At 36.9% G+C, this 18206-nt stretch overlaps 1 protein-coding gene and 1 long non-coding RNA gene across 2 annotated transcripts in view; one reads left to right on the top strand and one right to left on the bottom strand.

Moving 5' to 3' along the window:
* HMCN1 (hemicentin 1) overlaps nt 1-18206 on the top strand; it is a 514767-nt gene that overhangs the window by 407500 nt on the left and 89061 nt on the right. Inside the window, exons 69-72 of the mRNA XM_070473938.1 lie at nt 8547-8743; nt 12184-12265; nt 13899-14035; nt 17657-17798. Coding sequence (XP_070330039.1) covers nt 8547-8743; nt 12184-12265; nt 13899-14035; nt 17657-17798 — 558 coding nt within the window. The remainder of the gene's footprint in view (nt 1-8546; nt 8744-12183; nt 12266-13898; nt 14036-17656; nt 17799-18206) is intronic.
* LOC139037444 (uncharacterized) overlaps nt 1-18206 on the bottom strand; it is a 111073-nt gene that overhangs the window by 6292 nt on the left and 86575 nt on the right. The gene's annotated exons all lie outside the window — the stretch shown is intronic.

Below are 18206 nucleotides of genomic sequence, written 5' to 3'. Positions count from 1 at the left end.
AGATGTTAGAGTTGGACCATAAAGAAGACTGAGCGCCAGAGAATTGGTGCTTTCAACTCATGGTGCTGGAGAATACTCTTGAGAGAATAAAGAGAAGAGTCTTTATTCCTTTGGGCTGCGAGGAAATCAAGCCAGTCAATCCTAAAGGAAATCAACTCTGAAAATTTATTGGAAGAACTGATGCTTAAACTCCAGTACTTTGGCTGCCTGACACAAAGAGCCAGCTCATTGGGAAAGACTCTGATGCTGGGAAAGATTAAAGGCAAAAGGAGAAGGGGGCAGCAGAGGATGAGGTGTTTAGATAGCATCATCAATTCAATGGACATGAATTTGAGCAAATGCCAGGACATAGTGGAGGACGTAGGAGCCTGGCATATTGCAGTCCATGGGATCACAAGAAGTCGGACACCACTTAGTGACTGAACAACTACAAAGAGAACTAAAATCTCTTCTGGTGACAGTGATTGAATGGAAAAGCATAATTTTATGCTATTGTGTTATTCCAACAGTCTTTAAATGATCCAGTCTGTAGGTTATAGTTGTAATGGTCATTTCAAATGATCTAGTTCTATTTATTCTTTTCTACATTAATATATGTATATGTATGGAAGAAAAATTTTACTGTGGAGATATATACACTTGTATATGGTTTCAAAAAGCCAACCTGGCAAGCTGAATAATTCTGGCCTAGATTTGATTAGGGATTTTTTTTTCTACTTTAAAAAAATTTTTTTATATTGAAGTATAGCTGATTAACAATGTTGTGTTAATTTTTGTTGTACAGCAAAGTGAATCAGTTATACATATATCCACTCTTTTTTGGGATCTTTTTCCATGTAAGTCATTACAGAGTATTGGATAGAGTTCCCTGTGCTACACAGTAGTTCCTTATTACCTATTTATATATAGTAGTGTGTATGTATCAGTTCCAATCTCCCAATTTATCTCTCCTCCATCTTTCCTCCCTGGTAACAAGTTTATTTTCTGCATATGTGCCTCTATTTCTGTCTTGTAAATAAGTTCATTTGTACCACTCTTCTATATTTCACCTGTAAGTTATGTATGATATTTGCCTTTCTCTGACATACTTCACTTAGTGTGACAATTTCTAGATTCACCCATGTTGCTGCAAATGGCATTATTTCACACACAAAAATATTTTAAATGTGTGTTCCAGTGTTCTACATGCAAACAAATAGTATAAAGAGAAAACATATGTTTTCCGTGAAGTAAACCATTTTTATTGGGAGGAGAAATGAACATGAAAGAAATGAACTATTTCAACGATCAATAATTTTTTGGAGTTTTGTTTGTTTTTTCATAATGTTTGAAATAAACCTCAGGCTCGTTAATTTGTTTTCAACAAAATATGCCCCACAAGGAAAAATTAAAAATTTTGGTAGCCAGATGTTTTCAGGATGTGCTATAAACTTTCTCATAGTACTTATTACAATTTTAATTTTTTGTGTAACCGTAAAAGTCTGTCTCATCCTTAGTTAAACTCTGTGATGAGCAGTACCCTTTTAACATACTGCTATATTCCCAGGGCTTAGCATGGCATTTGACACATAATATTTATCTGTGGGCTTGAACTAAATAGATTTAGCTACTTGTCAGCTGGACCAAAGTGAGTTTTAACTGTAGCAGGAAACAGAACAATATCAAATAAGCAAACAGAAATACTGTGGCGTAGACAAGTGTTCCACAGAATGAAAGGTGATTGTGAAGGCCGTACCCCAGAATATTTAGAGACAGAAGGCAGAAGAAAGTGTGTGTTAGTGAAGAAAGGTGTAATAACAAATTCCTATATAGCAATTCACAGAATATGAAGAATACCAGGAGATGACATAAATGTGATCTTGCATGTTAATTATTCACATATTATTAATTATTGACTATTTATTATTTGCCTGGCATGTTTCTAGTATCATGTAGCACATTATCATTGAACACCTACTATGTGGCATATGGTACTTGAATGCATCATTGAATAAACAGGATGTGGTCTCAGCCCTTAACTTCCTGCATCAGTGGAGAACACAGATCTAGAACAAGTGATGACTTTTGAGTGTGATAGGAATGATATGGTGAAAATTCTGTGGGATGGGAAGGTTCAGAGAAGATTCCCTGAAGGAGACATCTAAGCCTTAAAAAGTCAAATTGTCCTGATGAATGCGGAGATGCATCCATTTTTCACCTAGGAGTGATAAAGCTTGAGTTTTCTGTTTGTGCTCACTGAAGTTGAGTGCAACAGGAAATATACCTGGACAGAAGCCATACTGTGAAGAGACTCTAAAAATCTGGACCTCATTAGGAAGGCAGAAGCAGGAATATGTTACAATCAGATTTCACTTCCAAAAAAATCCCTCTGACGACAAAGTGAAGAATGACTTGAAGAGTCTGTTATACTCATACAGGCCTAAAAATACAGGGGCATGTGGCAGTGGAGAGAAGGAATACTTCTCCAGGAATTCAAGAACCCAGGAGCAGAATCACAGCCCGGTGCTTTTATGGATGTAGAAAACAAAAAGCAAAGTAACAAAAATGCTGTTAGAGTCATATATCAATACAAAGAACAACCTACCCTCCTGCAAGATTTATAAGGATATTAAAACAGGTTTGAAAACCGCTCAACAGAAAGATGAGCAGCTTTAGCATTTCAGCGTCTGTTGAAGGCTAGTTCCATTAAAACCTGCAAAACTTCAGTCTGTACTCCACTAGGAATGTGAATGTAAATATCCTAATTTGGGGAAATGCTCGTCTCAGCTTAACTCCATCCATCTGGTGGGAGTCTCATGGTGTGTTAGAAGTTCTGAAAAGTCTGCCGTGGCTAAAATACTAAAAACAAGGGAGAAGATCATGCAGAATAAAGCTCGGTTTGGGGGTGGGGGGGAATTGACAGGGTTCAGACTGGGAAGGGATTGTTGACCACGTTAAGAATCTGGGATTTTGTCCTAGAACAACGGGAAATCTTTAAAAGTGCTAATAAGAATTTGAGAATCTCATTCTGACTGCAAAGTGGAGAGTGGCCTGGAGCAGGACAAGAGTGGACTCAGAGACAGTGTATTATTAGGAATGGTGTTTAACTGTGATTAACAGAGTCTAAACATGGTGACTTAAAGAAAGAACTTTTGTTTTTCTCACTGAACAAGATGTCTGGAGCTGGGCCCTACTTCCAGTCATTCAGCAGTTTAAATCTTTACCGTTCTCTTGGCCCTTGGCCTCAACATCATGGTCAGTCTGTGATCGTGCGTCATCAGCTCACCCCCAGCATCACTAGCAGCAACAGTAGAGCAAGAAAAATAGGGAAGGCAAGAAAATTGTCCCTTTCAGGGTTTTCTTAAAATTCCCACAAAACTATCCCACTTACATCTCCTTGGTTAGATTCTTCACATGCCACTCCATCTACTACCTACTAAAAAGGCTAAACAATGTAATTTTTAGCACAATGACAGCCCTAACAAGATTGAGTTTTGTTAACGTAAAAGAAACAGGTAAATGATATTGGGTAGGCTGCTATAGCCAAGATGTGTTAGTCCAAATAAATGGCATTGTAACTCAGATTAGTGATGGAGGTGACAGGGAAAGATGTACTCAAAAGATAACTTCAGGTAGAAGTATTAAGACTTGGTTGTGGATTTGGATGTAGGGAAGTGATGATGATGAAGAAGATATCAAGGATGACACCTAGTCTCTGGCTTATGTGACTGAACAATTGGCAGTTTCATCACATAAATGCAGGGAATGCTGGAAATGGACCAGGTTTTGAGGAATAAGGTCACAGGTTCAGTCTGAGTATATGTTGAGCTGGAAGTTGTTTTCAAAGAACCCACTGAAGATTCTTATCTAGTAACTGGTTATATGGATCTGGAGCCCAGAAAAGAGATCTAAGCTAGAGATGTAAGTTTTGGAGTCATCAGAGTATGGACAATTTCTATCCTGCCCAAAGTGTAAGATAAATTGGCTTCCCTTATAGCTCAGCTGGTAAAGAATCTGCCTGCAATGTGGGAGACCTGGATTCAATCCCTGGGTTGGGAAGATCCCCTGGAGAAGGGAAAGGCTACCTACTCCAGTATTCTGGCCTGGAGCTTTCCATGGACTGTTTGCAAAACATGGGGTTGCAAAAAGTTGGACAGGACTGAGCAACTCTCACTAGTCACAAGATACAGAGTGAAATATGTCTGCAATCACCTAACACATGTGAGATCTGATGGCTGGGGTTTGAAACCGTTGGAAACATGCTGTTTCTGTTGTTGCTGCCGTTGCTGAGTCTTTATATCTAGTACTATAATCTTTTGAGGATAAAGGCCATACTTACTTACTCTTTGTATCCACAGTGACTTACCCATAGTAAATCACAAAAAAGTGAGAGGAATAAAGAATTGCCTACAGTCAAATGCAGAATCCGATCAATGCTTTTGAGTGACACAAATAGCATACGATGAATATTGGTGGTGGTGGTGAAGTCACTAAGTCATGTCTGTCTCTTGCGACCCCGTGGACAGTACCCCGCCAGGCTCCTCTGTCCACGGGATTCTCCAGGCAAGAATACTGGAGTGGGTTGCTGTGAAAGGGATTGAAATTTTAGAGTTTGTTGTAGAGCGAGAGGCAACTGAACTTGTTGAGGGAGAGTAGTAGTCTAATTTGAAATCTAAGTTACATAAAGTGTATTAAAAAGAAATAATGTTATAGAGATTGAAGCTATGTTGTAGAAGTCTTGGAAACCATGATGAGTTTTTATTTAATTCAGTGAGCAACATGGAGACACTAACATCTTCTAAACAGGGAATCTTGGACTGATCTAAAATGCACTTAAGAAAATGTATCTTGACCACAATATTATCATAAAATGGATAAAACTGAAAAAGAGTGGCCATACGGGACAATAGTTAAGAAACTCTGAGTTCTTAATTAGAATATATTACCTTTTTCCAGAAAGGAAAACAAAGACCATAGCTACAAATTTTAGGAGGCAGTACTTTTAAACTTATTTTTAATTGGAGTATAATTGCTTTACAATGTTGTGTTGGTTTCTGCCATATATCAACATGAATCAGCCATAAGTACACAAATGTTCCCTCCCTCTTGAAGGTCCTTCCCACCTCCCACCCCATCCTACCCCTCTAGGTTGTCACAGACCACCAGGTTGAGCTCCCTCTGTTATATAGCACTTCTCATTAGCTAGCTATTTTATATGTGATAGTGTATGTATTTCAGTGCTGCTCTCTCAGTTCGTCCCAGCCTCTCCAACCCCTGCTGTGTCCATAAGTCTGTTCTCTATGTCTGAATCTCTATTCCTGCCCTTCAAATAGGTTCATCAATACAATTTTTCTAGATTCCATATATATGTGTTAATATGATATTTGCTTTTCTCTTTCTTGTTTACTTAACAGACTCTAGGTTCATCCACCTCACTAGAACTGACTCAAATCCATTCTGTTTTATTGCTGAAATTGTGTATATACATCTACATCTATATCTATATATCAGTTCAGTTCAGTCACCCAGTCATGTTCAACTCTTTGCAACCCCATGGACTACAGCATGCCAGGCTTCCCTGTCCATCACCAACTCCCAGAGCTTGCACAAACTCATGTCCATAGAGTCAGTGATGCCATCCAACCATCTCATCCTCTGTCATCCCCTTCTCCTCCTGCCTTCAATCTTTCCCAGCATCAGTCTTTTCTAGTAAGTCAGTTCTTTGTATTACGTGGCCAAAGTATTAGAGTTTCAGCTTCAGCATCAGTCCTTCCAATGAATATTTAGGACTGATTTCCTTTAGGATAGACTGGTTGGGTCTCCTTGAAGTCCAAGGGACTCTCAAGAGTCTTCTCCCAACACCCTAGTTCAAAAGCATCAACTCTTCAGCACTCAGCTTTCTTTATAGTGCAACTCTCACATCCATACATGACTGCTGGAAAAACCATAGCTTTTACTAGACGGACCTTTGTCAGCAAAGTAATGTCTCTGCTTTTCAATATGCTGTCTATGTTGGTCATAGTTTTCTTCCAAGGATCAAATGTCTTTTAATTTCATGGCTGCAGTTACTATCTGCAGTGATTTTTGGAGCCCAAGAAAAGAAAGTCTGTCACTGTTTCCATTGTTTCCCCATCTATTTGCCATGAAGTGATGGGACTGGATGCCATGATCTTGGTTTTCTGAATGTTGAGTTTTAAGCCAGCTTTTTCATTCTCCTCTTTCACTTTCATCAACAGACTCTCTAGTTCCTCTTCAATTTCTGCCATAAGGGTGGTATCATCTGCATATCTGAGGTTATTGATATTTCTCCTGGCAATCTTGATTCCAGCCTGTGCTTCATCCGGCCTGGTATTTCTCATGATGTACTCTGCATTTAAGTTAAATAAGCAGGGTGACAATATACAGCCTTGATGTACTCCTTTTCCTATTTGGAACCAGTCTGTTGTTCCATATCTGGTTCTAACTGGTGCTTCCTGACCTGCATACAGATTTCTCAGGAGGTAGGTCAGGTGGTCTGGTATTCCCATCTCTTGAAGAATTTTCCACAGTTTGTTGTGATCTACACAGTCAAAGACTTTGGTGTAATCAATAAAGCAGAAGTAGATGTTCTTCTAGAACTCTCTTGCTTTTTTGGTGATCTAGCGGATGTTGGCAATTTGATCTCTAGTTCCTCTGTCTTTTCTAAATCCAGCTTGAACATCTGGAATTTCACGGTTCATGTACTGTTAAAGCCTGGCTTGGAGAATTTTGAGCATTACTCTGCTAACATGTGAGATGAGAGCAATTGGGCGGTAGTTTGAGCAGTCTTTGGGATTGCCTTTCCTTAGGATTGAAATGAAAGCTGACCTTTTCCAGTCCTGTGGCCACTGCTGAGTTTTCCAAATTTGCTGGCATATTGAGTGCAGCACTTTAACAGCATCCTCTTTTAGGATTTGAAATAGTTCAAATGGAATTCCATCATATATACCACAACTTTTTTATCATCTATCTGTCAACAGACATCTAGGTTGCTTCCTTATCCTGGCTATTATAAATAGTGTTGCAATGAACATGTGTCTTTTTCAATTCTATATGCCCAGTGGTGGGATTGCTTTTTAAATTATGTGTCTTTTTCAATTATGGTTTTTCTCAGGGTATATGCACAGTAGTGGGATTGCTGGGTCATATGGTAGTTTTATTCCTAGTTTTTTAAGAAATCTAGGAGGCAGTTTTTAATAATAACACCAACAGATGTAGTATACTTAGTAGCAGTTATAACTTTCTTAAGAAGTTTTTATTATACTAATAAATCTTTACTTACAAAACAGATTCAGAAACACAAAAGAAATATACTTTATAGATCATCTCATTGAATCTTCACAATTCTCTTAGTTAAATAATAGTGTGGTATTTTTTTTTAAAGATTTGTTCAAATACACTAACCTAATAATTGTTGGAGCCAGGAATCAAAATCAGGCTGTTTGATTCCAGATTCTCTGTCTCCTACTGTGAACCTCTGCTCTAAACTATGTGCCTGATTTAAAACACACACACTTGTGCACACACACACACACACACACAGCTAATCCTTGGAGCTGTCCAACAGCTATTTTTGCTGCCTTGTGAAATAGTAAGCTGGAAAGTTTCATAGAAAATTTGAATGATTAGTGTAAGGGAAATCTGTTTTAAAGCGATTCTTAAACTTAGGAATAGTTGGACTAGGAAACTTTAATGTTTCCTCCAAGTGTTTAGATTCTTTAACATCCTCTTGAGAAAGGTAATTTAGAAGTATAAATAACAAAAGAGGAAATTATTTCTGCCCAGACATAACAAATGTGTTTTATGCAGAAAGAGTCTCCAAATGTAACTGTTTTTCTTCTGCTTAGTCATTGTTTCCTCTTAAAGTTCTGCATGGAAAAGATGATTGCAAAATTTCATAGCATTTGCTCATTGCTTTTGCAGAAACAATAGATATTTTAAAGGTGCAAAAACACACTATTTAAGTAACTCTTTAAAAAATAGTACAAGATGGGTTCAGTTTTTATCATTTTCAAATCTTCAGTTAAGTAAAACTGCTCTAATTATCTGAATCTCAGTTGCTGAGCTTTAATTACCTATGATGGCTTGCCATTTACTTCATGATCTATTATAAGAATGATCTGCCTCTTTTAAAATAGTGCCAGTGAAAAGATAATGCACACAGATTTTATACAGTGCTGACACTTAATAAATTGTTCCTCAATAAACTACAGTAATGGAGAAGGAAATTGCAACCCACTCCAATATTTTTGCCTGGAAAATCCCACGGACAGAGGAGCCTGGTGGGCTCCAATCCATGGGGTCACGAAGAGCTGGACCCAACTGAGCGACTAAAACTAAACTACAATAAAATAAAATAGTGCCAATGACAAATAACATCTCATTAATAATACCAAAATTAATAAAGAATTATCATTTTGGTATTTTGTCTGAATCAATTTGTATTGTACAAAGATAAATTTGATTTGAATTCTTAGAGTTTTTCTAAACTGCAGTATCTTATCAACAGCAAGTTTATTTTATTGTTGTCTTTAATTCCTTTTAAATAGAACCACCTCATATCAATGGATCTGAAGAACCCATAGAAATGTCAGTAATTGTTAATAATCCTCTTGAACTTACCTGCATGGCTTCTGGAATCCCAGCTCCTAAGATTACCTGGATGAAAGATGGTCGACCCCTTCCACAGATGGATCAGATGCAGACTCTTGGAGGAGGGGAGGTTCTTCGAATATCTAGTACTCAGGTTAGTTCAGAGTTCATATGATTATTTTGTCCTCGGTTAAACTTCTTACTTGCTAATCTCTGGGCAGTGTTGGAGAAATTGTCTTGGAGTCTGAATATATCATAGATCTCTGTGACTTTAGCAAGGGTAGATTTGTTCTATGACATGCATGGCTGAATAGACACTTACAAGGTAACATGACTAAAGCGAAGAAGTAAAATTATCAGATTAAATATAGAAGAAAGCAAGATACATTCATATTAATTTTTTCAAGTTTTCACAGTGCCATAAGTGATGGTGTATTTCCTGAAGCTCTTGATTTGTGCCATGTGGCCCTTTATAGAAATGGCAAAGAGCAGTCAAACGTATGTGTATAAGAGGCTTCAAAGGGAACTTTTGATGTTCAGAATAAACTCACAGACATGAAAATCTGAAGAGATGGAATTTGTCCAAAAATGGTCAATTCAATAGAATTGACTGTTCTTTTAGTTTATGTTTAAGGAAATTAATCTGAAATGTAAATATATTAAAGAGAGGTATGTCTCAGGGTGTCTTATTGTAACAATATACTCTTCTGCAAACAGAGGCAAATCTTATGTTACAAATATTATCCCTATGTTCCCTAATGCCTTCATCTGTTAACTGGGGATGAAAATAGGAACAATACTGAACTTATGTACTTAGGGCTTTAGAGATAATCTAAAGTAATGTGCTTAGACTGATGCCATAGGCATGGAGAGATGCTGAAATGGAGTTAAAATGATTATTGTTACTGCTGCTTTTATTGTTATTATAATCATCATTGCTTTAAAGGTATTCATATTCAGTCAGTTCAGTTCAGTTTAGTCGCTCAGTCGTGTCCGACTCTTTGCGACCCCATGAATCACAGCACGCCAGGCCTCCCTGTCCATCACCAACTCCCGGAGTTTACCCAAACTCATGTCTGTCGAGTTGGTGATGCCATCCAGCCATCTCATCCTCTGTCATCTTAATCATATTTCATGTATATTTTCACTGAGGAAACAGAAAAGAAAGGGAGCTAGAAAAGAGAGCTGAGGATTATGAATTGCATCAGTCTTATGTTGGGCTGTGAGCTCTATCACACCCATAGCTACCATGACAACTTGGTGAGGCAATGTCTTTATCCCCTTTCTACAAATCCAGAAACAGAGAAGGATGAAGTATTCACCTGTCCAGTACTTATCACTGTCAGTGATGGAACTGGTCTCAATCCTGGGTCTGGTTCAACAGCGTAGCCAGTGGAATTCAGCCAAGTTTCTTGTTTCTAACATTAAAGAGAACACACCTTCCATTTCCCTCTTCTCTCCATCAAGCATTTCAGCAACCCAGAGAAAACTCAGGTCACACTATCAAACCACTTGCTGAATCAAAATACTTGAATGCTATAATTTCAACTGACCAAAAGGGAAGCAAAAGAATTTTGTAACTTAAGGAAGAGCATGGAGACAGTGAAGTGTGCACTGGAACCATAAATATAAAGGAATCATGGTAAATAAAGCTCTAAGGAAAGATTGAGGCCACATTACATTAGGTCTTAAATGTGAAAATTAAACGTTATGTTAAACAAGATAGAGTTTCCATCAAGAGTTAAATGGTGACCAACATAGTCTAGCTACTGTGAAGAACACAAATGTAGTACATAAGACATTTCTCAGCCTTCAAGAAGTTTTCAGTTGTCTAAGAAAAGTAAAACCACACACATGATAAAATTAGGAAAAGGAGCAACAGAAAACCATTAAAACCTTATAGAATTAAAAAATTAAATATTATCAAGTCCCAAGGCTGCTAATGGTTCCTTTGCTCCTCTGTGTTTTATTTTCTCTCTGTCAGAGCCCTTATTACTAAATTATACCTTAGTTACCTGAACTTTGTCTTTTTGTGTATGTATCTATTGCACATCATTATGCCTGGTACATAATGGATATTCTGCAAATTCCAAATTGTGTGGTGAAAGATGAGAGTTTGCTAAGACATTTTCCATCAAACTCTCCTTCTGTGACAAAACAGGTTAGAAAAATTCTATATACTGTACCTTTCTCTCCTTTGTGAGCCATAATGCATGTCAATAACTCTGCAAAATCTTTCTCTAAAAAACCCGATGAATTATAATTTTTCAAACACCCTATTAAGAGAACACACATTAGAAAATGTAGCTACTGGTAGTAATTACCAATATTCAGAAGGGTGTACCTTGTTAGGAAATGGTTCTTGGAGGAGGTAAGATCTAAGAACAGTCATGAATGATGGTGCAAGTCTGGCTGAGTCAGGGCAAGTGGAGGGGGCAATGTAATTGGGGAATAGACTGTATTGGTGGAGAAGAACTGACTTTTAGAGGTTTTCAAGATATGATGAGCAACTTTGAAATTATTCTCCAGGCAGTAGTGCATTCCTTTCAATTCTTTAGTTGAAGGACAATGTGACTATCACTCTTCTAAAGTTATATTTAGTAATTTTCCAGATATACTAGTCTTAACATCCTAATCTAAAATTTTTTCAGTGGAGTCTGTGCACCTTACTGAAAAAAAAGTTTTTCAATAACCCATAAAGTCAGTTTTGAATGTAAGAATTTTAAAATTCTCAATATTCTAGGAGTATTCAAGTAATAGATGAAAACAGGATTTTCTACTTTTTCAAAATATGTTTTTCACAGTAGTAAGATCATGTTTTTCAGTGTATACTTTTCACTTATTTAAGCATGGGCTGTGTTTACACAATGTCAAATATGAATAAAGTCTAACACTTTAGTGGAAACCATGCATGGGGATTTTTAAAGAAATGGTTCTGGTTTTAGTCAGAAAATAGTAGATTTTTCTGTCAGTCTGACCTATTTACAGCCAAATTACATAACATAGCTATATTGTTTCACTATGTATATCAAGGAATATTAAAAATATGGTATTAATGTTCTTTATTAAAATAACCTGATTTTTATTTACTTTGGTTGGTTGGTTGGTTGGTTAATGTATTTTACTTGCTTCAGGAAGCCTCCAGTAGAATTTTGCAATCTGCAATTTAAATTCATAAATACTTCTTCAAAAAATACTGAGTAGTATTTGTGTCATATATGGTGCTGTGTTCTATATGTATCTGCCTTTTCTGACGTCATTAACATATATAACATGCAAACATTCTGAGATCAAATACTGAAACCCTGTTTTTGTTTTTCTTGACAAAAAAGAGATTTTATTGGGAACAGGTGCCCTGAAACCCTCTTAAATCTATGTCAGATACATAGATTTATGTGTAGCAGAGATGCTGAGCCATGCTCAATCAGAGTGCTAAATACAAATGTTAAGACATTTATTAAATTTTAATTATTGTGCTATATTAATGATATTTTGCTTTGTGTGAGTCCTTTACATTTGTTCTAATGGATATTTATTCTCATCATCAAAACCAGCATGTTAACCTTGTGTAATTCACTTATTTGAATTTTATAGGTGGAAGATACAGGAAGATATACATGTCTGGCATCCAGTCCTGCAGGAGATGATGATAAAGAGTATTTAGTGAGAGTGCACGGTAACGTTGGCAAAATGTCCTGCAGTCCATCATACACTTATACCTAATTAAAAGGCATAATTTATGGAAGATAGGGCAGCTATCCAACACATCATAAAACCATGTTTATATATTAGGAAATATGTATTTTGCAAATTTGATTTTTATATTTGACTGATCATATGTTCATGGGAGTAGTTTAATGGATTTTTAAGTTATATGTTTTGTTCCTGCACAAGTAATTCATATTCATTGATTTTAAATCATAGACTATAAATTAGAGTAAAAATGAAAATAAAAGTATTCATAATCTCATCACACCTTTTTACATATAAATATTATCACAGGAACGTGATCATGACGCATACAGTATTTAACTTTTTATCTCAGTGGCATGTTGAACATGTTTTCATGTCAAAAAAATATATATTTTTATAATGTTACTTTTTAGTAGCATGATTTATAATTTTATGAACATACCATTACTTATTTAATACATTCCTTTTTTTCGGCTGTTTCTGTATTTTCACCAACATAAGCAGCACTATTATAGACATCCTTGTATAAGTGTGTTGGCCTATTTTTAATTATTTTAATAAATTTCTATAAGTCCACTTTCTTGAATATATGTAAGTATATGCATATGCATGTACACACACACACACATATTCAAGACCAAATTACCTTCTAGAAAAGTTGGGCCAATTAGACTGTAGCTGGTCCTACTTTGACATAGAGCTGGAAATTACTCTTCAAAGAGAGGAACATTTAAAGAACTTAATAAAAGATCTTTATCTCCTCATAACCTAAATCACTAAGCAATCCAAAGTGTAGGACTGGTGTAATGTAAGTGTTCCCCTGCCCCCACCAGTCCTACACACAAATTAGACCAATTGACATGTAAATTGTGTATACAGCAGTCATATATGTCAATGTATGACAAAAACCACTACAATATCGTAAAGTAATTAGCCTCCAACTAATAAAAATAATTGAAAAAAAAATATATATATATACACTTTTAAAACTGTGGTATAGTTGATTTACAATATTATATTAGTTTCAGGTATACACCATAGTCATTGAAAATTTTTATAAATTATACTCCACTTAAAGTTATTAGGAAATATTGACTCTATTCCCTTTACTTTATATCCTTGTAGCTTATTTATTTTATATATAGTAGTATATACCTCTTAATTCCTTACCCCTCTTTTGCCCTCCTTTCTGCTTATTAAGAAAAATCTCTATATTTCTGTTTGTTATGATGGACAGAACCTAATTTAAAAGTTTTAAAATATGTTCAGAGAAAATTATTACGAAGTGTAGACCTGGACAAAAAAAAAAAAAAAATCCCTTCTTTGGGCCTTAGTTTCTTTACCTATTAAATGGTGATAAAATGTGGTTATGTTACTTATCCTATCATTCATGCGGCTATTGGAAGGATTTCATTACTTAAGGTACTTAAGTACTGAGTATGATTTAAAAAATTCACTGTTTGTTATCAGGGTACTATAAATTGAATGAGCAGCATTTTAAGTTTATGCTGCTTCTTTCATACAGCAGAAACGACACTGTTGAACACCTGAAATAATCCAGAGCGTTTTATATCTCATTCACTAAAAGCCTTCGGTGCATCTGTTTTCCCACCCAGTACCCCCTAATATTGCTGGAACTGGTGAGCCCCAGGGTTTCACTGTGTTACGGAACAGACAAGTGACATTGGAATGCAAGTCGGATGCAGTGCCTCCACCTGTAATCGCTTGGCTCAGAAATGGAGAGCGGTTACAGGTACGTCTTGCCAAGCCCCACAGATTCATTTTCAGGAAAACAAGCAGCTACCGAGCCCTTCAGCATCAGGCCACTGGCCATTCAGCATTGCAGGGCTGAGCGCAGAGTCCTGTGGTCAGCCTTCTTTCTCAGCCTTTGCTGGTGCAGGCAGTAGCTAGTTACGGGTCAAAGGACAGGTATTTAGATTCACACACTCTGTAAATTGGCCTAAGTATGTAGCCCCTGAAGCTGGTGAATTAAACTTGGATTGAAACACTCGTGTCTTTTCTTGAAAGAAAAGAGACCATCAAAGTCTCAAAAGAACTGACTTGTCTTGCCAAGTCCCTGGGCAAACCTGTTACTGACTTTCCTTGATCTAAACTTGCACCTCAGCAGGAACCCCAAGGATCGGTGTATCAGTTCAGTTCAGTTACGCAGTCGTGTCCGACTCTTTGCGACCGCACGGACTGCAGCACGCCAGCCTTCTCTGTCTTATCACCAACTCCCGGAGCTTACTCAGACTCATGTCCATTAAGTCGGTGATGCCATCCAACTGTCTCATCCTCTGTCGTCCCCTTCTCCTCCTGCCTGCAGTCTTTCCCATGCCAGCAGTCTAGACTGAAATCTTTGGAAACACAGTTACTGGCTCTGTGAGGCTCCCGTGCCCTGGTGATGCCTTTTAGGATTGGCTCTAAGCCTTGACTTTGAATGTTCAGATTGTCCTTATCCCAGTAGTTACTTATCCTTCTTTTTCCTCATCCTCTTACTATAACCAATTGTGATACACTGAGTCTAAATAAAAGGAAATTATGTCTCTAATACCTAAGACAGAGAGACTTTAGCCATGATCACATCACACAAACACTAAATACAGACTGGATTCTGAGAGTTACTAATGTGTTTAATTGTCATGCATATCACTTAACAGCCCCATGCCTCAGTTTCTCTGTTTATTGCGCGCCTGCTGTAATGGTACGCATTGTGATTGCTCCTGACAAGAATCCTGACCCATAAGGGGCTCACAGACTATCTGAAAATATACAGAAGTGCATCGAAGATTATAGAAACTGATACTGCTGATAAATTTTATCTCAGAGGGATATACAGAGGGGAAACGGTGGGAAGAAGCAGGTAACCTAGACTGAAGGGTAAATAGCCCAGGGGAGCCTCTTGGAAAGGGTGAGTTCAGTTTAAATGTTGGATGAGAAAGAAGGGGACTCCAAACATAGGTGATAGTATGTACAAAGACATTACAGGAAAAGGAATGCTGTTGTCTCAGGAACTGCAGGTAGCTTGGTATGGTTGAAGCAGACCTTTAAAATCCTTTGATGATTCTCCATAGATTTCGGGTTTCAGGTTCAGTTGCCCAGCTTTGCTTACAAAGCCCTTCATGCTCTGACTTTTCCTCCATTGTCTTATCTTCCATGTATGCATTTCACTCTAGACCACTAGATATTCAAGACAGGGACTGAGTAAATATTAATGATGGAGAAATCAAGCTAATTTCAGATATGACCAAGTGATGTCAGTAGACAGACTGAATTCAACAGTAAATGAAAAAAAAAGATGAGTTCAGTTTTAGATATTTTGAGTTTGAATTATCTAAAATGGAAATTATCCAAATGGAAATTCCAGAAAATTCCAAGAAATATGGGTCCATATTTACTCAAAAATATCTTTGATTTGGTGGTCCTCAAAAGTATAGCCTGTTGTTGAAGCTGTAGGTTTGTATGAGGTCAACCAGAAAGCACGTGGTGTGAGAAGACTTGTAAATGAGAATAACGCCTAAGGCAATATTGACGATTAAAAGGTGAGCAAAGGAAAAAAGGAGAAAAATGGGACTGAGAAGGAACACTTGGAGAAATTGGTGTACCGAAAGCCAAGAAATAGAGAGGGAGCAGTCAACAGAGTTCATGGCAAGATACAAAGAAAGTTGTATTTATTGGCTTTGGGTAATACACAGATGTGATTCAAGATGTAAGCAACCTTCAGTAGAGTGATCGAAGTAGAAGACACGTTACAGTTGTTGGGGGAGTGAAAGAAGAGGAAGTGGAAATGGTTGTGGACTATTATTTAAATACAAGAGATTTGTATATTCTTATTTACTAAAAAGAGTTTGAAGATAGAGAAGCGAGTGTGTTGAGTAGGGAAAGGATGGGACCCTGGTGACAGATGAAGAGATTAGCCTTGGACCGAGGGATGACCTTTTTCCACAGAAATGGAAATGTAGGAAGGAAGGATGCTTTCATATGCAAGAAGAGAGGGAGAAATTGCAGGCTCTTGGCTTTGATTTTCTCAGTGGAGTAGGAAACAGGGTCATCTGCTCAGAATAAGGTTCTGTCTAAGGAAAGAAATCAAATTGGAAGAATCACTGGCAGTCAATGGGAAGAGAACCAGAGAAAGTATAGTGAGACTGAGTAAATTAGCAGAACTTACTGATATTCATGGAAGAAAGACATGAAAATCAACTCAGAACTTTTTATTAGCATAAAGTCCTACTATACCCATATTGAACTTAAAAACTAAAAATATGTTTTGTAGAACTTACCATGTATGTTGAAAAAATCACCTGTTCTCATTAGAAATAATAAAAATTTACCACTAATGGCCCTGTAGCAATTAAAGGCCTACAGATAACGTGTGGACTTTAAAGATAAATTGACCTGAACTGTACATCTTAGTGTGAACAACTTTTTTCACTAGAAATATATGTTTATCTGGGACAGAACCCATATGGTAGAAAAATCTCATTTGGACTCTTCCTGAAGTAGATCCACTTTGGCACAACCAGAAAATATCAGCCTTTGTTGCTACCTGGCATTTTTTTTAAAAGTTTATGAACAATCCTCAATTGGACATAATAGAGTAGATATCACTATATTTCAGTATTTCCTCTCAATATAGATCTCTATAGTTTCATTATTTTTGGTCCCATGCCTGGACACAAAATATATGCTTAACAAATATTTGCAGACTAAAATCATTTATTTACTTATTTTTTAAATGTTGAAGGATAATTGTTTCCTTTAAGTTAACCAAAGTTAATTTATTATCAGGAAACTTTCAGCTTTAAGTGACAGGCTTCAAACTGTAAACAACTTAATTGGGAGCAGGGGGAAGATATTAGCAATAAAAATTAGTGAACTTAAGCTTTAGGCATTATCCAAAGGCTCTAATTATGTAGTTAAACATCTCTGTCCTTCCTTCTTTATCTCAGTTCTGCTTATGTCTTAGATTCACAGCAAGTTGTCCACACATGGTGGTACAACTGCCACCAGCCTATGTCATCCTCACTATCAGATTCCAGTAAAAATACGCCTTATTCCAACACTTTCAGAAGTGTCCTGCGGGGAGCTCTCATGGGCCCAACTTGAAACACTTTTCCATCCTTGAGTGGATCACTGTGGTCGTCACAGTGAAGAACCAGAGACACTGATTGTGCTCTTGCCTTATCTATACCTCTTGCCTTAACTATACTCATAGAGATAGCTCCCAAGAGTTTTTGATACCTGGATAGTAGTAGGGGGAGCAGACAAAGATACTGGGAGACAGGTATGCTACAGTTCACTATTTAGTTACTTTTGATGATTCTTATTTCATTTTCCTGACATTTTAATGGTAAATTTTACTTGTTGAATCCAGGCAACACCTCGAGTAAGAATCCTATCTGGAGGGAGATACTTGCAAATTAATAACGCAGATCTAGGTGATGCAGCCAATTATACCTGTGTTGCCAGCAACATTGCGGGAAAGACTACAAGAGAGTTTATTCTCACTGTCAATGGTAAGAACTCTTAACCACTGTTTCACAATCTAAAAATTTAGACAGGACGTTCAAAGAGATCACATTTTTGTTTTTTATGAGCATACTAAACAAATTCTTGTCCTTATTTCTTTTGACAGAGACAGCGTGTGACATTTGTGCTATAGCTATATTCAAACTAACTCAACTTCAAAAATATAATTAAAGATACATTTCTCCTAGAGAACAATACGTGCCCAGTTGTTACCAGCATATTCTGTTGTTTTGTGTCATTCAGATCAGAGCCACTGGAGAAGTTAATACACTAAATCTCTGGGTGACAAGTAGCCAATTATTTAGTCACTTTTATTGATGTTGGGGTTTGATTATATATGTGCTAGACAGAGACTGCCATAGAACTGTAATTTTCTCAAATATAAAATCTAAACA

This window comes from Odocoileus virginianus, chromosome 11 (assembly GCF_023699985.2).
Source record: "Odocoileus virginianus isolate 20LAN1187 ecotype Illinois chromosome 11, Ovbor_1.2, whole genome shotgun sequence".
NCBI classification, from domain to species: Eukaryota; Metazoa; Chordata; class Mammalia; order Artiodactyla; family Cervidae; genus Odocoileus; species Odocoileus virginianus.
The sequence above is the reverse complement of the archived record's forward strand: the minus strand, read 5'-3'. Positions and strand labels throughout refer to the sequence as shown.